General features: G+C 39.6%; 1 protein-coding gene and 1 long non-coding RNA gene across 9 annotated transcripts in view; one reads left to right on the forward strand and one right to left on the reverse strand.

Moving 5' to 3' along the window:
- The window catches only part of SRP54 (signal recognition particle 54), a 291,642-nt gene extending 277,043 nt beyond the window's left edge, over positions 1-14,599 (forward strand). For all 8 annotated transcript variants that reach the window (XM_078334776.1, XM_035260327.3, XM_009005929.6 and 5 more), the window contains 5 exons: positions 3,529-3,602; positions 3,808-3,916; positions 10,472-10,642; positions 12,442-12,537; positions 14,114-14,599. In XM_078334776.1, the coding sequence (XP_078190902.1) occupies positions 3,529-3,602; positions 3,808-3,916; positions 10,472-10,642; positions 12,442-12,537; positions 14,114-14,205 (542 nt within the window). In that variant the 3' untranslated portion in view covers positions 14,206-14,599. The remainder of the gene's footprint in view (positions 1-3,528; positions 3,603-3,807; positions 3,917-10,471; positions 10,643-12,441; positions 12,538-14,113) is intronic.
- Positions 334-24,178, reverse strand: LOC144577388 (uncharacterized). The gene is made up of 4 exons (XR_013521146.1): positions 23,815-24,178; positions 23,665-23,735; positions 19,001-19,102; positions 334-466 (listed from the first exon to the last, which is right to left on the reverse strand). It is a non-coding gene; the product is annotated as an uncharacterized LOC144577388 (long non-coding RNA).
- Positions 24,179-24,206: the final 28 nt, after the last annotated feature.

The following is a 24,206-nucleotide window of genomic DNA, read 5'->3' on the forward strand; positions in this document are numbered from 1 at the left end:
TATTAAGTTGTTTGAAATGTAATTTTATTAGTTATATATCTTCTGCTTATTTTAGATGATTTATATGCAAATTATTTTAAATCTCAGTCATCTGAGCAGTTACAGAATTCAATGTTTTTATTAAAATTAAGATTAAAATCAAGGCTTTCACTAGGTTCCTTGAAGTTTTTTTGTTTGTTTGTTGTAGACAGTCTCACTCTGTTAGCAGGCTGGAGTACAGTGGTGCAATCTTGGCTTACTGCAGCCGGCTGTTCACCTCCTGGTGATTTTCCTGCCTCAGCCTTCTGAGTAGCTGGGATTACAGGCACGCACCACCAGGCCCAGCTAATTTTTGCATTTTTAGTAGAGATGGGGTTTCCCCATGATGACCAGGCTGATCTCAAACTGCTAACCTCAGGTGATCCGCCCACCACAGCTTCCCAAAGTGCTGGGATTACAGGTGTGAGCCACTGCGCTCTGCTGGTTCCTTGAAGTTAAATACGTTAAAAGTAAGTTAGAACACACCCTTCTAATCTGTTTTCTTATAAATTTCTTTATATATATGCATAAGAAATGTAAATGGATGAAATTAAATATACCACATTTTCTTTACTCCACATGAAAGACCACTTCTGTAGAGAAGGATATTATTCTGATTAGGAGCTCAGGTTCTTAAATATAACATACCTGTATTTTTATCTCTGATGTATTTTTTGGCTGTATTAATGTTTTAAAATTACTTAGCCTCAATTTTGTCATCTATAAAAAGTACATAATGCTACTTCATATGGTTGTGAAGATTGCATTACCTGATACATGTACAATCTCCAGCACATCATAAACATTTAATGTATTTTATTCTTGACCATTTCGGTTTTTCTAAAAATAATCTTTTACTTTAATTACCATAGCAACTATTCTGCCTCTTTGCTTCTTCTCACTCATCTCATCAAATAATTATGCCTTTACTTTTCTCTTAAATGCTAATGTTTCTCAGGGATTATTCTAAGTCATCTTTCTTTGGAGCTTCAGACTCATATATCTGTGTTTACTAGACCATTCTTGGATGTTCCATTGATACCTCAAATTCAGCATATCCTTATCATCCCATCCCAACCTTTCACCTCGTTGTCTCATCAGTGAATGTTAACATCATTTATATTGTTGCCAGAGTCAGAAACTTGGGTGTCATTATTATTTCTTCTTCACCCTGCCCGCTCCTTTCTCCATGAGTTAACTAGTCCTAGCATTTCTACCTCCTAAATATCTCCATTCCGTCCCCTTCTCTGTAGCCGCCCTACAGCTATGCCAGTTCGTCTCTTTCCTAGATTGCTTATTGTAAGTCTTTCAGCAGATCTTCCAGCTTCTAATACTCTTCCCCTTTGATGTGTTTTTTCATAGTACAGCCAAAATGATTTTTCACAAATGCACATCTGATCCCATTACTGTTCTTCTTAAAGTTCTTTAGTGGCTTTCTATTGTCCTTATAAAATTTTTAACTGATTTTACCATCTAGCTCACATCTTCCATGTTGTGTTTTAGCACTGTTGTTCTTAGTATTCTATGTGTCAGCTATGCTGGACTTCTTTCAGTTTCTCAATTGTACACTTACTGTCTCTCACATCTGGGCTGTTGACTTTGCTAGTCCCTCTATCTCTCTTCTCACCTCTACCTTTCTCTCCTCCAGCCAATGTGGCACCCTGCTTACACTAAATGTCCTTTTTCAGGGATATTTTACTTGAACCCTAGACTGAGTTGGAACTTTCTGATAGATTTTTCTATCACTTCCTACAATTAATTTTTGTGTTATTCATCACAATTATTTGAGATCTGTTTTCTCTGCTTAAAGGTAAAAGTAGAAGTCATAGCTGTGTTACTCATCTTTTATGTTCACAGTACCTAACACAGTATCTGGCACATAGTAGGTCTTCAGTTACTATTGAATGAATGAATTTATCCTTCATTGCCTGTTTCTTTGCTCCTTTTTCTTTTTAGGTAGAGTCTTCCTCTGTTGCCCAGGCTGGAGTGCATTGACACGACCTCAGCTCACTGAAACCTCTGCCTCCCTGGTTCAAGCAGTTCTCCTGCCTCAGCCTCCCCAGTAGCTGGGACTATAGGCATGCACCACTACTCCTGACTAATTTTTGTATTTTAGTAGAGACAAGGTTTCACCATGTTGGCCAGGCTGGTCTTTAACTCCTGTCCTCAGGTGATCTGCCCACCTTGGCCTCCCAAAGTGCTGGGATTACAGGCATGAGCCACCATGCCTACCTGCTCCTTCCTTTTTCTATCTCAAATAACCCTGGTCAGGTGATTCTCCTGCCTCAGCCTTCCAAGTAGCTGGGATTACAGGTGTGTGCCACACACCCAGCTAATTTTTGTATTTATTTTTTTTTAGTGGAGACCAGGTTTCGCCCTATTTGTCAGGCTGGTCTTGAACTTCTGACCTCATGATCCACCTTCCTCTGCTTCCCAAAGTGCTGGGATTACAGGCGTGAGCCACTACGCGCAGCAAGGATACCTTTTTTTTTTTTTTTTTTTTTTTTTTGCAAATGCACAGTAACCCACACCCAATCAAGAAACAGAATGTTTTCATTACTCTAAAAGGTTTGTTTATGCCATTTTCCAGTAATGCTTCATATTATAGAATTCCTGGGCTGTGCATGGTGGCTCACACTGTAATCCTAGTGCTTTAGGAGGCCAAAGTGAGAGGATCATTTCAGGCCAGGAATTTGAGACCAGGCCGGGTAACATAGGGAGACCCCTATCTCTTAAGAAAAATCCAGTGGCATGCATCTGTAGTCTTGGGTACTCTGGACACTGAGGCAGGAGGATCACTTGAGCTCAGGATCAGACCTCAGGTTTGAGGCTACCAGTGAATTATGACTGTGCTATTGCAATCCAGTATGGGTGATAGAGCACAACCCTCTTTAAAAAAAAAAAAAAAAAAAAAAAAAAAAAGGAAATTCTGAGTATATCCTTTTTTTCTAATCTGTTTTCTTTGACTAAGCATATTTTGATATTCATTCATGTAGTTGTACTTATCTATAGTTTGTTCTTTTTATTGCTGAAAAGTATTTTTCCCATAGTGTATCATATTTTTCCCATTTTCCTGTTCATAGATAACTAAGCTATTTAAGAAACTCCAAACAATCTTCTTTTAAAGTGTTTTGCTATTTTATATTCTCACCAGCAATATATGGGAGTTCTTTGTGGCACATATCCTCTTGAACTTTTGATACTGTCAACCTGTTATAAATTTTACTTATCCTAGTAGGTCTAGTTTATGTGCCTTGTTTTCAGGTTTCTTGTGTGTTTGCATTTGTGTCTTCTCAGATAGAATGTAAGCTTCTCTGGAATAGGACCTATGTGTCTGTATATTCTCCCCAGCATTCATCCTGTCATCTTGCCCATGGTAACTGCTTAGTGAATATTTATTGATTGTGTATTTTATAAGTACACTTCAAGATGAATTCATGATTAATGAAGAAATTACTTCCATTAAATGGAAATGTACATTCTCTAATTTCCAAATTGTTTGTATTTCAGGTCAGTTTACGTTGCGAGACATGTATGAGCAATTTCAAAATATCATGAAAATGGGCCCCTTCAGTCAGATCTTGGTTAGTTATCCTTAAAAGTTTATTTATACCTTCTTTTGTTTTCATTAAAATTTCTAAGAATAAATACACTTGCTTTAATTATTTTTTACATTTGAGTAAAAATAGATATCTTAAGACTTAATGTCAAAAACCTAATTGTTAAATGTGGACATTTTGAACAGTTAATCTTAAGCTATCATTGACTTTATATTTAAATCTGTTTTAGGGGATGATCCCTGGTTTTGGAACAGATTTTATGAGCAAAGGAAATGAGCAGGAGTCAATGGCAAGGCTAAAGAAATTAATGACAATAATGGATAGTATGAATGATCAAGGTAAGATGGCAGATTATTTATCTCAGGCGACTGTGTTCTGAATATCAGTAAGTTAGTTGCGCTGTGTTCTCGTGGACAAGATGGGCAGAAATTTAGATTGAAAGAGTATTTTTACGTAGATTTATAATAGCTTGAAAGCTCTTAATTAAAGGGTTATGATTATTGGATTGCCTTCATCATTGAGAGAAATGTCTCTAGTACAGTACTTCTCCAAATGAGTTACAAGGAAAGAACACTAGTTCTTCATGTTGTTGACAGAGATAAATTAAAAGGAGAACTCTGAGTCAAATTTGGTGGAATGCTGGTTTTTAAGAGTTAAATTTGGCCAAATGAGGTGGCTCACACCTGTAATCCTAGCACTTTGGCAGGCCAAGGTGGAAGGATTACTTGAGGCCAGGAGTTTAAGACAACATAGCAAGAATCTGTCTCTATGAAAAAAAAAATTATTGAAAGTCTATTCATAGCTTTAATATTGCTAACATATATTGGGAACGTGTAAGAGATGGATAGTTTAAGCAATGCTTACAAAATTGTTTTGGTCTGAAACGTAAGGTTTTAGTTTTCTCATTATACTGCTCTGTCTCCCTGACCCTGTAAAGGCATACCTCATAGATATTGTGAGTATGGTTCTCGACCACTGCAATAAAGGAAATATCATGCAATAAAAGGAGTCATAACTAATTTTTTTGGTTTTCCAGTGTATATAAAAGTTGTTTACACATATGTATACTGTGTCTATTAAGTGTGCAGGAGCATTATGTCTAAAAAACGATGTATAAATACAACAATTAGCCAGGTGTGGTGGCGTGCACCCATAGTCCCAGCTACTTGGGACGGGAGGCAGGAGAATCACTTGAACCCGGGAGGCAGAGGTTGCAGTCAGCTGAGATTGCAACCATTGCACTCCAGCCTGGGCAAAAGAGCAAGACTCCATCTCAAAAGAAAAAAAAAGTTTGTTGCTAAAAATGCTAATGATCATCTAAAGCCTTCAGTGCATCATAATCTTTTTGCTGGTAGAGGGTCTTAACTTAATGTTGATGATGCTAACTGATTATGGTGAGGGTTGCCAAAGGTCAAGGTGGCTCTGGCAATTTCTTAAAAGACAAGAATGAAATTTGCCCCATGGATTGACTCTTCTTTTCACAAAAGGTGTCTCTGTCGTATTCAATGCTGTTCAGTAGCATTTTACCCACAGAACTTCTTTCAAAATTGGAGTCAGTTTTCTCAAACCCTGCTGCTCTTTTTCAACTAAGTTTATGTAATATTCTAACAATTTGAACAATTACTCATATCTGTGATTTATTATTTTTTTGTAGTCTCTTTTCCCTGAGCTCCAGGTTTTCATAGTAACCCCAATAAGATTTTCTTTTAAGATTATCTTTTTCATCATATCTCTAACACTGCAAAAATGTTTGCATGTAGAATTCATAATTGCAACATATCTCAAGTATCCATTCTCTGCCATGCACTGTCCTGAACACTTTACATATTTTAATTCATTTTATTATTGTGACAACTCCTATGGCATATTCAGTTATTATCTGCCTTTTTCAAATTAGGGAACTGTGGTACAGGGAAGTTGAGTAATTTGTCCAAGGTTACTAGAGAATGGAGAGGCTGGACTTGAAACCTAAGCATTCTGGTACAAGTCCACCATCTTGATAACTGCCTCTCTAGGTGCTCCTAAATGCTAGATAGACTTTTCTTCTTACATGTTTGAAAGTTTTCCAAGACATTTGGGATTCAAAAGTAGCACTTCTTCCTTGGTAAGTGATACGTCATCTATCTACCACATCACCTAAGCTAGAAACTGGGGTGAACCTAGATATATCCTTGCTGATTTTTTCTCTAGAGGTTCTATTGATTATTGATATTGAAGTATTAGAGTGACTTAACTGTTCTCCTGTCACTTGTGTCAGTTTTGCTTCATGTGTTTTCAAACTCTTTTGTTGGGTGCATTCAGATTTAGGATTTTGTCTTCTTGGTGATTGACCCTTTTATCATTATGTCACGTCCCTCTTTGTTCCTGGTCCTTTTGTTTTTGTTTTTGAGATGGAGTTTCGCTCTTGTTGCCCAGGCTGGAATGCAGTGGCGCAGTGTCGGTTCACTGCAGCCTCTGCCTTCTGGGTTCAAGTGATTCTCCTGCCTTAGCCTCCCCAGTAGCTGGGATTACAGGCATGCACCACCATGCCTGGCTAATTGTGTATTTTTAGTAGAGCTGGGGTTTCTCCATGTTGGTCAGGCTGGTCTTGAACTCCTGACCTCAGGTGGTCTGCCCACCTTGGCCTCCCAAAGCACTGGGATTACAGGTGTGAGCTACCATGCCTGGCCTTCCTTTCACTGTTTTTTGTTTGTTTGTTTTTGAGATGGAGCCTCACACTATCACCGGGGCTGGAGTGCAATGGTGTGACCTCAGCTCACTGCAACCTCCGCCTCCCAGGTTCATGTGATTCTCCTGCCTTAGCCTCTCGAGAAGCTGGGATTACAGATGCACACTACTATGCCTGAGTACTTTTTTGTATTTTTAGTAGAGACAGGGTTTTACTGTGTTGACCAGACTGGTCTCAAACTCCTGACCTCATGATCTGCCTGCCTCAGCCTTCCAAAGTGCTGGGATTACAGGCATGAGCCACAGTGCCCGACCTATTCCTTTTACTTTTAACCTACTGTCTAAGTCTGTTTGTGCTGCTATAACAAAATGCCTGAGGCTGAGAAGAGCCCAAGATTTGGTGTCTTGTGCTGCTGGTCTTGTCTCTGCCTCCAAGATGGTACCTTCTTGCTGTGTCTCCAGAGTGGCAAATGGCTGTGTCCTCACATGATGGAAGGGCAGAAGGACAAAAAGGGGCCTTGTTTCCTCCATCCCTTTTACAAGACCACTAATCTAGTGTGTGTGTGTGTGTGTGTGTGTGTGTGTGTGTGTTGAGATGGGTGTCTTACTCTGTTGGCCAGGCTGGAGTGCAGTGTTGCAATCTTGGCTCACTGCAACCTCTGCCTCCTGGACTCAAGCAATCCTCCTGCCTCAGCCTCTGACTGTAAGCATGCACCACCATGCCCAGCCAATTTTTGTATTTTTTGTAGAGTTGGGCTTTACCATGTCACCTAGGCTGGTCTTGAACTCTTGGATTCAAGTGATCTGCCCACCTTGACCTGAGATTGAGCTGGGATTACAGGCGTTAACCACCATGCCTGGCTACCAATCCATTCTTGAGAGTAGCGCCCTTATAACCTAATTACTTTCCAGAAGCCACAACTTTTAATACTGTTGCTTTAGGGATTAAGGTTCAACATGAATTTTTAGGGGACATATAACATTCAGATTATAGCACCTACTTATTCATATTTGAAGTGAGTTTCATGTTGACAGCATATAATTGGGTTATTTTAAAAAATATATTCTGATAATCTTTGTCTTTTAATGGGTGTATTATTGCTATGTTAGGATTTAGTTCTGTCATTTTATTGTTTGTTTGTTTATGCCCTCTGGACATTGAAACCTCTGATTTTTATTCTTCTGTTTCTCCTTTTTTGCTTTCCTATGAGTTACCCGAATATTAATTAGTATTTCATTTTAATGAAATTTTCATTTCATTTTACTACAATGTTTTTGAAAATATCATTTGATATCAAATGATATCATAGTGGTTGCTCTAGGCATTATACTATATGCACATGCTTAGTTATTTTTTCTTTTTTCTTTCTTTATATGAGCTGTGGTTTTGTTGTCCACATGCTTAATTAGTGCTTTTTGAGTTGGAGTTTCGCTCTGCTGCCCAGGCTGCAGTGCAGTGGTGCAATCTCGGCTCACTGCACCCTCTGCCTCCCAGGTTCAAGCAATTCTCCTGCCTCAGCCTCCCAAGCAGCTGGAATTACAGGCATGTGCCACCATGCCCAGCTAATTTTGTATTTTTACTAGAGATGGGGTTTCACCATGTTGACCAGACTGGTCTTGAACTCCTGACCTCAGGTGATTCACTTGCCTTGGCCTCCCAGAGTCCTGGGATTACAAGTGTGAGCCACCATGCCCAGCCTGCAAATGCTTAATTTATCACAGTTTACATGTATCAGTATTTTGCTACTTCAAGTGGAATGTAGAAACCTTAACATCGCCTTAGATTTGCTGAGTCATACTTCCTATATTTCTCTCATCTTCTCTTTTATATTTGTCTCTGTATTACCCTGAGTTAGTTTATATTCTTGTCATTTCTTACCTGGATTACTCCAGTAGCCTCCTCATATTTCCCCTTTCTTTATTGCATTCCTGTTTTAATCTTTCTTCTTCGGTGCCACCAGAATAGTCTTTTCAGTAATAACAATCCTGGGGTCTAAATTCTTTAGTGACTCTTTATTGTCTTCATTAATTCCAAAGTCCTGAGCCTGAATACAAGTTCTATTATAATTTTGACATTACCTGCCTTTTCAGCGTTTTAAATCCCTTAGCTCTCAGCTATGCTCAGCCCTTTTACAGAAAACTAGTTGTTTATTTTAGGAATCCATGTTTTGCTTCCGAAGTATTCCTTGCTCCTTTCTCTTCTTTGCTTTACTCACATTTGTCCTTTTAGGACTACAGCATATCTAAAGTATCTATTCTGTGCTAGGCACTGTCCTGAGCACTTTACATATATGAATTCATTTTATCATCATAACAACTTCTGTGGCATATTCAGTTATTATCTGCCTTTGTCAAATTAGGGAACTACAGTACAGGGAAGTTGAGTAATTTGACCATCATAGAATCTTTCCTGACTTTCTTCCTTCCTTTGAATTAAGGCCCCTTCCACTATTTGCTTAACTCTGTCATTGCTTGCCATAATGTGCTGCTCTTAGTTTATCTTTCATTTGATTTGAGCTGTTAGAAGGAATATTATATATATTTCATAAATATTTCATAATGAAGATGTGGCTTAAAAGCACATTTATAAAATGGATTTGGAGATTTTGACCTTAAGTTTATTTTTGAGATATTGTGTCTTTGTTAGTATTGCATTGATAATTAGATTTCACCTGGATTTCAGTTCACTTCTGGATAATATATTTAGAGGGTATAGACAATTAGAAGATACAGGAAATCAGGATGATAAATGGGGTTCTAATCCATGTTATGAGAGAAGAGTCAAGTGTTGGATATTTGCCACCCAGCAAAAATTCACAGGAGACATGGTGGCTCTTACGAGTTTGAAAGTTGGCCAGGTGCGGTGGCTCTCATCTGTAATCCCAGCCCTTTGGAAGGCCAAGGTGGGTGGATCACATGAGGTCAGGAGTTTGAGACCAGTCTGGGCAACATGGTGAAACCTATCTTTAAAAAAAAAAAAAAAACAGAATACTCAGGAGGCTGAGGCAGGAGAATTGCCTGAACCCAGGAGGCAGAGGTTGCGTTGAGCTGAGATTGTGCCATTGCACTCCAGCCTGGGTAACGAGCAAAACTCCGTTTCAAAAAAAAAACAAAAATACTAGCTGGCTATGGTGTCGTGTGCCTGTAGTACCAGCTACTTGGGAGCCTGAGGTGGGAGACTCGCTTGAACCTTGGAGGTGGAGGTTGTAGTGAGCCAAGCTTGCACCACTGCACTCCAGCCTGAGTGACAGAGCAAGACTCTGTTTCTTAAAAAAAAAAAAAGATTTTGAAAGCCTTATTTTTTATGCCTGGCAAGGAGACATATACATGAATAGGAATGGACGTGCCAGGTAAACGGACTTCAATTTAATATGTGAAAAGAAAGTATTTTTCCCTAAGTATAACAGAATGGCATAGACAGCCTTACATTAGATAGCAGGTCATCTCTCCTGGATATCAAGACCAACGCTAGATAACCATTTACCTAGGAGATATTGCAGAGGGAATGCAGACATAATGGACTAATGTCCATCCCTTCTTGAATTTGCATGCAACTGAAGCCAGAATAAATGCACTTCATATTCTAAGAGTGATCAACTGGGAATTAATTCACTGTTTATATGCTACTGAGAGAACTAAAATACTAGTAGTAGTAATTACTTGATTATAGGAAATAATTTTTCTGTTGATTACGGATAGAACCTATCTCCTGCTCACTTACATAGTCTAAATTTATGAATTAACAATTAATAGTTATTTAGGGTAGAGCTAAGGTGGGCATTTGTGTTCATTTTTGAAATATACCATATACCTCTGGTGTTTGGAGGGCCTGGAGAAGGTGGACATATGAAGTATGGAAGTGGTGAACATGGGGTCTCAAAACATTCTATTAATAGTTTACTTAATCTGTAGGGAAAGTACATGTTTGTTTGTTTATAGCTTATGAATACTGTGAATGTTCTTTAAATATATTCTGTGTTTAATTTTAAAAATCAAATGCAAACAGTGAATTATAACATTTGTTAAATCCGGGTGGTGTTCTGACTATGTATTATGTCTGTTTTTCTATAAGTAAGATATTTTATAATATAGAAAAAGAAAAGTGAGATAGTTAGCACTTTAAAAACATACCTGCTAAGCTCTCTGAAGTTATATATTGCCCATCTGCACATAACTGCTTTGATGGTGAATAATTGTCTGTGAGAGTAATTGACCCTTGTCTACAGAACTAGACAGTACGGATGGTGCCAAAGTTTTTAGTAAACAACCAGGAAGAATCCAAAGAGTAGCAAGAGGATCAGGTGTATCAACAAGAGATGTTCAAGAACTATTGACTCAATATACCAAGTTTGCACAGATGGTAAAAAAGATGGGAGGTATCAAAGGACTTTTCAAAGGTAAGAAAAATAGCTTGTTATTAGTTAACAGACTGAAAAGAAGTAAGTTGAGAAAAAAGTTAAGAGTACTGAAATTCACAGCTGAATTTCATGTTATTTTCAAGTACTTCCAGGATTGATAGAGTGACCCGTGATTTATGTTTTCATAGTCAAGTAATAAACATTAATAAAAAAAAATTACATATTTGTAGTGTGGGTAAATGAAAAAAATAAATAAATAATAAAACAATGATTTTATTTTTATGAAGACATTATATTAAATTTAGATAATATAAGGAAAAAAAAATTACCTTTACTCCCCAGAGAATCCAATGGATCCTATTGCAAATAACAGTTGCTATAACTAGGCCGGGCGCGGTGGCTCACGCCTGTAATCCAAGCACTTTGGAGGCCAAGGCGGGTGGATCACCTGAGGTCAGGAGTTCAAGACCAGCCTGACCAACATGGTGAAACCCTGTCTTTAAAAAAAAAAAACACACACACACACAAAAAAACAGTTGCTATAACTAATGTTTTCTTCTGATATATCATAACTGTTTTTTCATGTTGTCAAATAGTCTTCAAAATATAATTCTTGGCTGGGTGTGATGGCTCATGCCTATAATCCTAGCAATTTGGGAGGCCGAGAGGGGCAGATCATTTGAGGTCAGAAGTTGAAGGCCAGCCTGGCCTGCATGGTGAAACCCTGTCTTTACTTAAAATACAAAAAATAGGCCTGGCACTGTGGCTCATGCCTGTAATCCCAGCACTTTGGGAGGCCAAGGCAGGCGGATCACGAGGTCAGGAGTTCGAGACCAGCCTGGCCAAGATGGTGAAAACTCGTCTCTACTAAAAGTACAAAAATTAGCCAGGTGTGGTAGTGGGTACCTATAATCCCAGTTACTTGGGAGGCTGAGGCAGGGAGAATCACTTGAACCCAGGATGTGGAACCGAGGAGTGAGCCGAGATCATGCCAGTGCACTCTAGCCTAGGGGACAGAGCAAGACTCTGTCTAAAAAAAAGGTATAATTTTACTAATGGTGACTTATTCACAGATATAAAGTATTAGCATAAATCATAGCCTTAAGAAAGTCCTTTAAATGTCCTTTTATATAGAATTTTACATGTTTTTCAAAAAATAGTATGTAATTGAGATAAAGATTAGAAGGGAATATATTGAAATAGAAATAATTATGTTAAGAGTGATAAGATTATGTAATTTTTTCTTTGTATTTACTCTTTGTATCTCTTTGTATTTTCTTTGTATTTACTCAGTTCATCAAACTTTTTTTTATTTTTATTTAATTTATTTTTTTATTATTACTATTTTTGAGACAGAGTTTCACTCTTGTTGCCCAGGCTGGAGTGCAGTGGCACATCTCAGCTCACTGTAACCTCTGCCTCCCAGATTCAAGCGATTCTCCTACCTCAGCTTCCAGAGTAGCTGGGATTACAGGCATGCGTCACCACACCCAGCTAATTTTGTATTTTTATTAGAGATGGAGTTTTTCCATGTTGGTCAGGCTGTTCTTGAACTCCTGACCTCAGGTGATTCACCCTCTTTGGCCTCCCAAAGTGCTGGGATTACAGGTGTGAGCTACTGCGCCCAGCCAATTTTTGTATTTTTAGTAGTGACAGGGTTTCATTATGTTGACCTGGCTGGTCTCAAACTCCTGGCCTCAAGTGATCTGCCCGCCTTGGTCCCCCAAAGTGCTGGGATTACAGGCATGAGCCCCTGCGCCCAGCCCCCTCAAACTTTCTGTTATACCCTGATTATATTACCTCCCACACTGACTCAAAATCTTTTTTTTTTTTTTCAGGTGGCGATATGTCTAAGAATGTGAGCCAGTCACAGATGGCAAAATTGAACCAACAAATGGCCAAAATGATGGATCCTAGAGTTCTTCATCACATGGGTAAATACCAAGTTGTTGGCAGTTGCTAATGCAGTTTAATTTATAAGGGTTGAGTTTTAATTATAAGTTTTTTGTTGTGATATTATGAAAATCTGTTCAAAAGATGTATGATTTTAGGGAAATGGTCATCTGAATCCTAAGTTGAATTAAATTGTAGTAGTGGCTTACTAGCTGAGGTCTTATTCACTGCTCTGCTGCCATCTTTGTGATTTTCGAGCAAGCTATTTAATCATCTTTTGTTTGTTTGTTCTGGTGACTTTTACCTTGTTTTAGAACCTAGATGGATATTTTTAATGATATGACTGAGAATTTTTAACCTTAGTTCTACTTTGACTGTATAACCTTTACAAAGTTCCTTAAACTTTCTGAACCTCACTTTCCACTTCTGTAAAATCACAAATCATATCTCATCAACAAATTGTGACAATTAAATGAGATGATATATATATATGAAAACATTCAGTATGATTTCTGGGCATATAGTAGATGTTCAATAAATGAATTACTTTCTTTTTGTAAGTCCTATGAAATAATCCCCTATTGATTATTTTTTACGTAACTTAGAGGAAGACCCTTTTGGATTTATAAGAAAAAAAAATTTAGATTTTTATTTATTTATTTTTTTTGAGACAGTTTCACTCTTGTTGCCAGGCTAGAGTGCAGTGGCCAGTCTTGGCTCACTGCAACCTCCACCTCCTGGGTTCAAGAAATTCTCCTGCGTCAGCCTCCCGAGTAGCTGGGATTAGAGGCATGTGCTATCACGCCCGGCTAATTTTGTATTTTCAACAGAAACAGAGTTTCTGAGACTCCATGTTTGGATCCCCTTCCACAACACTCCCTCCGTGGGAGCTTCTCTTCTCCTCCTATACTCCATCTCTCTCTATTCCCTTCCACTCTGTGTGGAAGCTGGTTTCTTCTGCATTCTCTCACTCAGTGTGAGAGTTAGCTGTTTCTTTCTCTCTCCTTCTCCTATTTCTCTCTCTCTAAATAAATAAATCACTTTCTACAAAAATTAAAAAAAGAAAAACGGAGTTTCTCCATGTTGGTCAGGCTGTTGTTGAACTCCTGACCTCAGGTGATCTGCCCACCTCAGTTTCCAGAAGTGTTGGGATTACAGGTGTGAGCCACTGCACCCAGCTTTTAGTTTAGATTTATTGACTGTGTGATGGGTACTATCCTAAGATCTTTTTATGTATTACCTCATTATTCCTCACAATAACTCCATAAGATAGGCTATTCATTCTCTTTTATTGATGACGATACTGGTGATAATATAAATTTTTAGGTGGTATGTTCTTTAAGGCTGATGACTAAACTGCAATCAGAATTCAGTATTTTTAGAAGTACTTATTAGGTAAAAGTAATAAATGTTAGGCTGGGTGTGGTGGCTCACGCCTGTAATCCCAGCACTTTGGGAGGCTGAGGTGGGTGGATCACCTAAGGTCAAGAGTTTGAAACCACCCTGACCAACAAGGTGAAAACCCATCTCTATTTATAAAAAAAAAAAGTAATAAATGTTTTGAGTTCTGCTTAATAATTATCTGTTTTTAACTCTGTTTCCCTACTTTTGTTCTAGGTGGTATGGCAGGACTTCAATCAATGATGAGGCAGTTTCAACAGGGTGCTGCTGGCAACATGAAAGGCATGATGGGATTCAATAATATGTAAAGAAAATGCCTTAATATAAACTGACTCAGTTGAATACCTAATTTGCTGAAACCTCAAAGAGTTTCCCTTCTTTTTGAAAATTGGGGGGAAAATGTATTTTTCTTGCCTCTCATGCCCTCTTCTATTTCCCCCTCCTTTTCTTTTTCCTTCCTTTTCTTCCTTTTAATATAAGGGAGAAATATATGTTTTTTGTGGAAATCATTATATTTTTGCTTTAGATTTTTCTTCTGTTTTCACCATCATAACAAAACAAATCATGATGTAAAATTTTAGTACTTAAAGGTTTTTAATTGGCTCGAAGGCCAAGCATTAAATTTGTAAATGGTCCTGGTCAGTAGTTAATGTTTCAATTAAAGTGCTGTAAAATAAACTTCAAAGTGGTTATAAGTTAAAAGGTTGCTAACTTTCTTTATGGTTAAAATTTATCAGTTTGATTATTACATACAAAACTAAACCGAAAAGCCAATAGATAAATGTCATTTAAAACTATGTCTGGGGCTGGGTGTGGTGGCTCACACCTGTAATCCCAGCACTTTGGGAGGCCAAGGTGGGTGGGTCACCTGAGGTCAGGAGTTCCAGATCAGCCTGGCCAACAGGTGAAACCTCATCTCTACTAAAAATACAAACACTAGCCAAGTGTGTTGATGCACACCTGTAGTCCCAGCTACTTGGGATGCTGAGGCAGGAGAACTGCTTAAACCTGGGAGGCGGAGGTTGCAGTGAGCCGAGATTTACACCACTGCACTCTACCCTGGGTGACAGAGTGAGACTTGGTCACAAAACAATAACAACAAAAAAACCTATGACTGGAAATAAACCTTTAATGGGAAATACGGTAGAGTAACTTTATCATTAGAGTATTAGGAACTTTTATTTAACTTAGAATAATTAAGATAATTTTGCCATAGAAAAATCTTAGCTCTGCTATTTAAATTGAAATTAAGAGGCCAGGCACTGGGGCTCATGTCCAGGCTAGTCTGGAACTCATGAGCTCAAATGATCCACCTGTCTTCCAAAGTGCTGGGATTACAGGCGCAAACCACTGCACCCAGCCAATCATCGTTTTTTTTTTTTTTCGTTTTAAAGACAGATTCTTGCTCTGTTGCCCGGGCTGGAGTGCAGTGGCATGATCTTGGCTCACTGCAACCTCTGCCTCCCAGGTTTAAGTGATTCTTCTGCCTGAGCCTCCTGAGTTGCTGAGTCACACGACATAACACCTGGCTTTTTTTTTTTTTTTTTTTGAGACAGAGTCTCAGGCTGAAGTGCAATGGCATGATCTCAGTTCACTCAGCTTCCCTAGTAGCTGGGATTACAGGCATGCACCACCATACCAAGCTATTTTTTTTTGTATTTTTAGTAGAGATGGGGTTTCACCATGTTGGCCATGCTGGTCTTGAATTCCTGGCCTCAAGTGATGTGCCCACCTTGTCCTCCCAAAGTGCTGGATTACAGGCATGAGCCATTTAACCTAATCTTCGATTTTTTTTTTTGAGACGGAGTCTCACTCTGTTGCCCAGGCTGGAGTGCAGTGGTGTAATCTCAGCTCACTGCAACCTCCGCCTCCTGGGTTCAAGCAATTCTCCTGCCTCAGCATCCTGAGTAGTTGGGATTACAGGTTTCACAATGCTGGTCAGGATGCCTCAAACTCTGACTTTGTAATCCAGCCGCCTCAGCCTCTTAAAATGCTGGGATTAGGCTGGGCACCGGTGGCTCACGCCTATAATCCCAGCACTTTGGGAGGCCGAGGTGGGTGGATCACGAGGTCAAGAGATCGAGAACATTCTGGTCGACATGGTGAAACCCCATCTCTACTAAAAATACAAAAAAAAATTAGCTGGGCCTGGTGGCGCATGCCTGTAGTCCCAGCTACTCAGGAGGCTGAGGGAGGAGAATTGCCTGAACCCAGGAGGCGGAGGTTGCAGTGAGCCGAGATCACGCCATTGCACTCCAGCCTGGGTAACAAGAGCAAAACTCCATCTCAAAAAAACAAAATCAAAATGCTGGGATTACAGGTATGAGCCACTGTCCTGGCCTATCTTTGATTTTTTTAAAGCCATTTTTGTTATGTTTTCTACATACCAAAAATATACTTTGATGATAATAGCTAATGTATACATCTCCTAAAGGAAAAATTGCAAATATTAGGTTGTCACTATTACATATTAAAAACAATGACTTGACAGTAGTTTGAGATCAGCCTGACCAACATGGTGAAACCCTGCCTCTATTGAAAATATAAAAATTAGCTGGGTGTGGTGGCATATGCCTGTAATCTCAGCTACTTGGGAGGCTGAGATAGCGGAATCCCTTGAACCTGGGAGGTGGAGGTTGCAGTGAGCCAAGATCATGCCATTGGACTCCAGCCTGGGTGACAAGAGTGAAACTCCATCTCAAAAAGAAAAAAAAATGACCTGAACCTAAAATAAAAGTTAAAAAAATAAATATTGAGAATGGGACAAAGTTTATTTGGTTTTTGGTTACCTTGGATTGCCGTTATGAGTCATTTAGAACAATGGCTTTAAATAAGGAATTGACAGCACTCGAATAATTATTAATATTCCTGTTTATTATTGACATCAGTAAGATTATATGGTCTAACAGTGTATTTTGAGTTACTATGAACTGATCTTCAGCAAGGATTGATTTGTAGAAGTAGAGAGAATGAAAGAAACAGTTCTTCTTTTTCTTTTTTAGACGGTGTTTTGCTCTGTCACCCAGGCTGGAATGCAGTGGTGCAATCTCGGCTCACTGCAACCTCTGCTTCCCTGGTTCAGGCGATTCTCCTGCCTCAGCCTCCCGAGTAGCTGTGATTACAAACTCGTGCCACCATGCCTGGCTAATATTTTTGTATTTTTTAGTAGAGATGGGGTTTCACCACGTTAGCCAGGATAGTCTCAATCTCCTGACCTCGTGATCCACCCACCTTGGCCTCCCAAAGTGCTGGGATTACAGGGGTGAGCCACCTCGCCTGGCCTAAGAAATAGTTTTTATGGTACTAATTTTTTATGACTCGTGTTTTTAAAAAGTCTTGTAAACTGAAGTATCTTTAATAAACAATTACATAAGGAATATAACTGGGCTGGGAGTGATGGCTCATGCCTGTCATCTCAGCACTTTGGCTGAGGTGGGCAGGCGGATCACCTGAGGTCTGGAGTTTGAGGCCAGCCTGGCTAACATGGTGAAACCCCATCTCTACTAAAATTTTTTTTTTAAATTAGGGTGTGGTGGCAGGTGCTTGTAATCCCAGCTATTTGAGAGGCTGAGTCAGGAGAGTTGCTTGAACCTAGGAGGTGGAGGTTGCAATGAGCTGAGACCAGGCCACTACACTCAGCCTGGGCAACAAGAATGTGAAACTTGCTCTCAAAAAAAAAAGGATGCAATTGATTTTCTTGTTAACTTGGGCAAACGTTTTATATCCCACTAATTTTCTGCTAGCTTAAAGACTAGAATAACCCTATAGAAAATTATATACCATGTTAAAATGATGTTATCTTGTGTTCCAATAGAGAAAATACTGTTCTCCAAAGTAGTTTCTAATTAAACTGATGCATACTACCTTTTCTGGGTACACGTTTATGATTTCTATTCTCAGGGTATCAATTTTGCATATTGACAAAAAAAGGAAATTGAGACCTTTGGCCATAATAACCTTTATGGCTTCAGGCATAGTTTTAAATATTGGCATCTGACACAAACCATATTTTTCAGAGGCAGAAGCAACAGTGACAAGACAGGCATGGTGAACAAGACATTGATGCACATCTGTAGAACCAGTTACTTGTGAGGCTGAGGTGGAAGAATCAGTCAATTGCTTAAGTCCAGGAGTTGGTGGCTGCAGTGAGCTATGATCATTGATGAATAGTCACTGCTGATGAATAGCCACTGCACTCCAGCCTTGGTAACATAGCGAGACCTCCTCTAAAAAACAACTGAGTACAGTAGCTCATGCCTGTAATGCCAGCACTTTTGAGAGGCTGAGGTGGGCAGATCACTTGAACCCAGGAATTCCAAACCAGCCTGGGAAAGAAATTCTACTACTACAAAAGATACAGAAAATAGGCTGGACACAGTCTCTCATACCTGTGAAACCAGCACTTTGGGAGGCCAAGGAAGACGGGTCACTTGAGGTTAGGAGACCAGCCTAACTAACATGGTGAAACCCCGTTTTTACCAAAAATACAAAAATTAGCTGGGCATGGTGGAGGGTGCCTGTAATCCCAGCTACTTGGGAGGCTGAGGCATGAGAATCACTTGAACCTGGGAGGCAGAAGTTACAGAGAGCCCAGATCATGCCACCGCACTCCAGCCTGGGTGACAGAGTGGGACTCTCTAAATATCTCAAAAAAAAAAAAAAAAGTCAGGTGTGGTGGTGTGTGCCTGTAGTCCCAGCTTCCTAGAGGACTGAGGTGGGAGAATTGCTTGAGCCTAGGAGGTCAAGGCTGCAATGAGCCAAAATGGCACCACTGCATTCCAGCCTGGATGATGGTGAGACCCTGTCTTTAAATAAATAAATAAAACAAAGGACAACTAAAGGTTCAGGATACCTTGTTCAGCTTCCCTTTATGTTTTTCTGCTAAAATTAGGGAATTTAAAATGTTCTTTAAAATTGATTCCATTAGGTCCTCAAACTGGCATTTCAGTTACAAAAACTATCCTTCAGTTCTCACAGTTTTTATCGAGGTGATGTTTCACAGCCTAAGTACTATAGACCTGTATTAGTCTGTTTTGATGCTGTTGATAAAGACATGCCCAAGACTGGGTAATTTATAATGAAAATTAGGTTTAATGGACTTACAGTTCCAGGTGGCTGGGGAGGCCTCACAATCATGATGGAGGGCAAAAGGCACATCTTACATGGCAAGAAGAGAGAATGAGAACCAGGTGAAAGGGTTTTCCCCTTAAAAAAAAAAACATCAGATCTCATGAGATTTATTCACTCCTATGAGAACAATATAGGGGAAACTGCCTCCATAATTCATTTATATTCTACCAGGTCCACAGCCAAACCATATCATTCTGCCTGTGGCCCCTCCCAAATCTTACATTTCAAAACCAATCATGCCTTCCCAACAGTCCCCCAAAGTCTTATTTCAGCATTAATTCAAAAGTTCACAGTCCAAAGTCTCATCTGAGACAAGGCAAGTCCCTTCCACCTCTGAGCCTGTAAACCTGTAAAATCAAAAGCAAGTTAGTTACTTCCTAGATACAATGAGGGTACAGGCATTGGGTAAATACAGCCATTACAAATGGCAGAAATTGGCCAAAACAAAGGGGCTAGAGGCCCCATGCAAGTCCGAAATCCAGTGGGGCAGTCAAATCTCAAAGCTCCAAAATGATATCCTTTGATTCCATGTCACATTTCCAGGTCACACCTGATGCAAGAGCTAGGCTCCCACAGCCTTGGGCAGCTCTGCCCTGTGGCTTTGCAGGGAACAGTCTCCCTCCTGGCTACTTTCACAGGCTGATGTTGTCTGTGGCTTTTCCAGGTGCACAGTGCAAGCAGTTGGTGGATCTACCATTCTGGGGTCTGGAGGACAGTGGCCCTCTTTTCACAGCTACACTAAGTAGTGCCCCAGTGGGCTCCAACCCCACATTTCCCTTCTGGACTGCCCTAGCAGAGGTTCTCTGTGAGGGCCCTGCCCCTACAGCAATCTTGAATCCCTCTATCTGGGTGTTTTCCTTATATCCTCTGAAATCTAAGTGCAGGTTCCCAAACCACAGTTCTATACATTTGCAGGCTCAACACTGAGTGGGAGCTGCAAAGGCTTGGTACTTGCACCCTCTGAAGCCATGGCCTGAGCTGTACCTTGGCCCCTTTTAGCCATGGCTAGTGGCTGGGACACAGGGCACCAAGTCCCAAGGCTGCACACAGCAGGAGGGCCCTGAGCCCAGCCTACAAAACCATTTTTTCCTCCTAGGCCTCTAGTCCTGTGATGGGGGACACTGCTGCAAAGGTCTCTGACATGTCCTGGAGACATTTTCCCCATTGTTTTGGTGATTAACATTTGGCTTTTTTTTTTTTAGATGGAATTTTGCTCTTGCTGCCCAGGCTGGAGTGCAATGGCACAATCTCAGCTCACCACAAGCTCTGCCTCCTGGGTTCAAGCAGTTCTCCTGCCTCAACCTCCTGATTAGCTGGGATACAGCCATTTGCCACCATGCCCAGCTAATTTTGTAGTTTTAGTAGAGATGGGGTTTCTCCATGTTGGTCAGATTGGTCTCGAACTCCTGACTTCAGGTGATCCACCCATATCAGCCTCTCAAAGTGCTGGGATTACAGGCATGAGCCACCATACCAGGCAGCTCCTCATTACTTATGCAAATTTCTGCAGCCAGCTTGAATTTCTCCTCAGAAAATGGGTTTTTCTATCACATAGGCTGACAATTTTCTGAATTTTTATGCTGTTTCCCTTTTAAAACAGAATACTTTTAACAGCACCCAAGTCACCTCTTATTTTTTTAAAACAGTGTTGCATATTGACCAAGTCACCTCTTGAATGGTTTGCTGCTTAGCAATTTCTTCTGCCAGATACCCTAAATCATATCCCTTAAGTTCACAAATCTCCAGGGCAGAGGCAAAATACTGCCAGTCTTTTTGCTAAAACATAGCAAGAATCACCTTTACAAGCCAGTTCCCAACAAGTTCATCATTTCCATCTGAGATCACCTCAGCCTGGATTTCATTGTCTATATCATTATCAGCATTCTGGTCAAAGCCATTTAACAAATCTCTGGAAGTTCCAAACTTTCCCAGATTTTCCTGTCTTTTTCTGAGCCCTCCAAACTGTTACAACCTCTGCCTGTCACCCAGTTCCAAAGCTGCTTCCACCTTTTTGGGTACTTTACAGCAGCACCCCGCTCTACCAGTACCAGTTTACTGTATTAGTCTGTTTCATGCTGTCGATAAACACATACCTAAGACTGGGTAATTTATAATGAAAAAGAGGTTTATTTGACTCACAGTTCCACATGGCTGGGGAGGCCTCACAATTATGATGGAAGGTGAAAGGCACCTCTTACATGGCAGCAAGACGAGAGAATGAGAACCAAGCGAAAGGTGTTTCCCCTTATAAAACCATCAGATCTCATGAGACTTATTTGCTACCATGAGAACAGTATGAGTGAAACTGCCCTCATGATTCAATTAACTCCCACAGGTCCCTCCCACAACATGTGGGAATTATGGGAGCTACAATTCAAGATGAGATTTGGGTGGGGACACAGCTAAACCATATATCAAAATCAGATCCTTTAATAATTTGAACAAATTTCCATTTGTTTTTCACTATTGTTAAAATTGACTCCATTGTTTTTTGATATACACCCAACATAGGCCACTAGCTAGCTCTAATACTGTACAACACTGAATTCTTCCTGAATTTTATTATAATGTTAAATATATGTAACCATAAAACTAGGTATAGCTTCCTTAAGCTTACAGTGCTCATGTAATTATAAGACAAAAACAAATTTAGAAATTAAACACCAACAAACTGTAAAACCAAGAAAAAGGAAATAAGTGATTTTTAAAATTTTATTTGTTTTGACACAGGGTCTTTGCTCTGTCACCCATGCTGGAGTACAGTGGTGCAGTCATGGCTCACTGCAACCTTGACCTCAACTTAGGCAATCCTCCCACCTCAGTCTCCTGAAGAATTGGAGTATGCCACCATGCTCAGCTAATTTTTTATTTTTTGAGATGGAGTCTTACTATTATCACCCAGGCTGGAGTGCAGAGGCACAATCTCAGCTCACTGCAACCTCCACTTCCCAGATTTAAGCGATTCTCGTGCCTCAGCCTCCCAAGTAGCTCTATATATATCATTAAATGATACACATATAGCTATATATGTATCATATATACTAGGTATAGCTTCCTTAAGCTTACAGTGCTCATGTAATTATAAGACAAAAACAAATTTAGAAATTAAATACCAACAAACTGTAAAACCAAGAGGGAAAATAAGTGATTTTTTAAATTATGCATATATATTGCTATATATGTATCATTTAATGATAAATTTAGACCACGTGTTTTCAAGTGGATAAATTATCGTTAATATGAATTTATTTTTGTCATAGTGCTACAGTACTATTTCTGTTACAAAGTCAAAGAAGGAAAAATTTGGCACGTTGCCTTGGTGCCTATTTTAGTTGAGCTGTAACAGTTTGGAAATAATGACAAAAATATAAATGCCCAAAATAAAACCATTAGAATTTCTTATTTTTTATTATTATTTCCAGGCAGCTCTGAAGGAATAAAACCATTAGAATTTCTATGCTTTTATGTTGTTCTGAGTTGCTGATTTGTAATAAACTGCTCAATTGCATATTTGTGTTAAAAATATATATATTTTTGAGACAGAGTCTTGCTCTGTCACCCAGACTGGAGTGCAGTGACCTCATCTCGGCTCACTGCAACCTCCTCCTACCTGGTTCAAATGATTCTCCTGCCTCAGCCTTCCAAGTAGCTGGGACTACAGGCATGTGTTACCATACCTGGCTAATTTTTTTTTTTGTATTTTTAGTAGAGATGGGGTTTCACCGTGTTAGCCAGGATAGTCTCGATCTCCTGACCTTGTGATCTGCCCGCCTCAGCCTCCCAAAGTGCTGGGATTACAGGCGTGAGCCACCGCACCTGACAAAAATAACTTTTTAGGAAATACTTCCAGTTCATGTTGGAATATAATTTGTATTTTGAATTTTCAGTAAACTAAGAAATACATTTGTAAACTGTGAAAATATATTCTGCTTCAACAATGAAAATTGTAATTTGATATTTAATTGCCAGTTTGAAAAATAAAATCATGCATTTATAAATATTCCACAAATTTTTACTAATAAAGATTGTTGATGCCCTTCTTGCCAGTAAGAAGGAAGATATTTTGAATACATATAATGCAGAGCTGTGTTGTTTATGAATGCCAATTCATGAAGTCTTAACAATTGGTTCTTTATTTTTGTTTTCAATTTGTGTCCGAGTTTGGTTTTGCTATTTTGGACTGTTTCAATTCCCTACTACTGCCACCATACAGAATCAGATCATGTACAATTTGTTTACTTCAGCAGCAACATAGCTTGATTACCAGGATACAGAACATTATGGATTTCCAACCAGTTTTTAAGGTGTAGATGGTTTTCAAATGATTGTTTTTAAAGGTTTTGGTTTTTAGGTTCTAGTTATACATGGCATAGGAAGTGTGCAAGAACATTGGGCAGAGGGTAAGGAGAACTTTGGCACAGAACAGAAAGGAATATTTAATATTTGGGCCTAACTGATTTTGTTATGATGAAAAACATTTACGAGGTCATGTAACTTTTGGAACGATTTCTGAATTGAGACTGGTATGAAAATGGAATATCAAATGAAGCCTCCCATAGCCAAAATAATATGTGTTTTGGTTTTGATCTCTAGATATTTGTGAAAACGTTCATGCTAAAACAAAATAAACCATTTACCTGCAGAACCTCCGACTTGTTTGATGTTGAAGTCATGCAGTAATTGAAACGATTTTTTATTTTGTTGAACACTGCGAAAGACGGAAAAAGTCGGTGATATCCCCTCTAACATACACGACTCTAAAAAAACACAGATAAAACGTTCCTTACATTTGTCAAGATGGAAGCTTACTACTGTGCTTTGCTCTCCTTCGGGTGTTTTTACTGAACATATTCTACAGTTATACTTAAGTATTTCAGACAAGAGTAAGCAAAAATCACCGCTTGGGCTGTTTTTTCGAGGGTATTTTGGCTGGACCATCACCCACGTTAGGAATGGCAAGTATAACACCAGCCGTACATTTTACATTTTCAGCAACCACATCACTAGCCTTTAAAGTACAGCGACGCTGCTGTCCTCATTTTACAAGGGCAGAAACCGAGGTCCTGCGGGGGTGACCGCCCCGGACGCAGCTAGTGAGGGTCTGCGCGGAGGTCCAGACGCCCGGCGTCAGGTACGCGCACCAGGAATGACGTCACAGGCGGTGCCAGGCGGGGATCCG

Source organism: Callithrix jacchus, chromosome 8, assembly GCF_049354715.1.
Source record: "Callithrix jacchus isolate 240 chromosome 8, calJac240_pri, whole genome shotgun sequence".
Taxonomy (NCBI): Eukaryota; Metazoa; Chordata; class Mammalia; order Primates; family Cebidae; genus Callithrix; species Callithrix jacchus.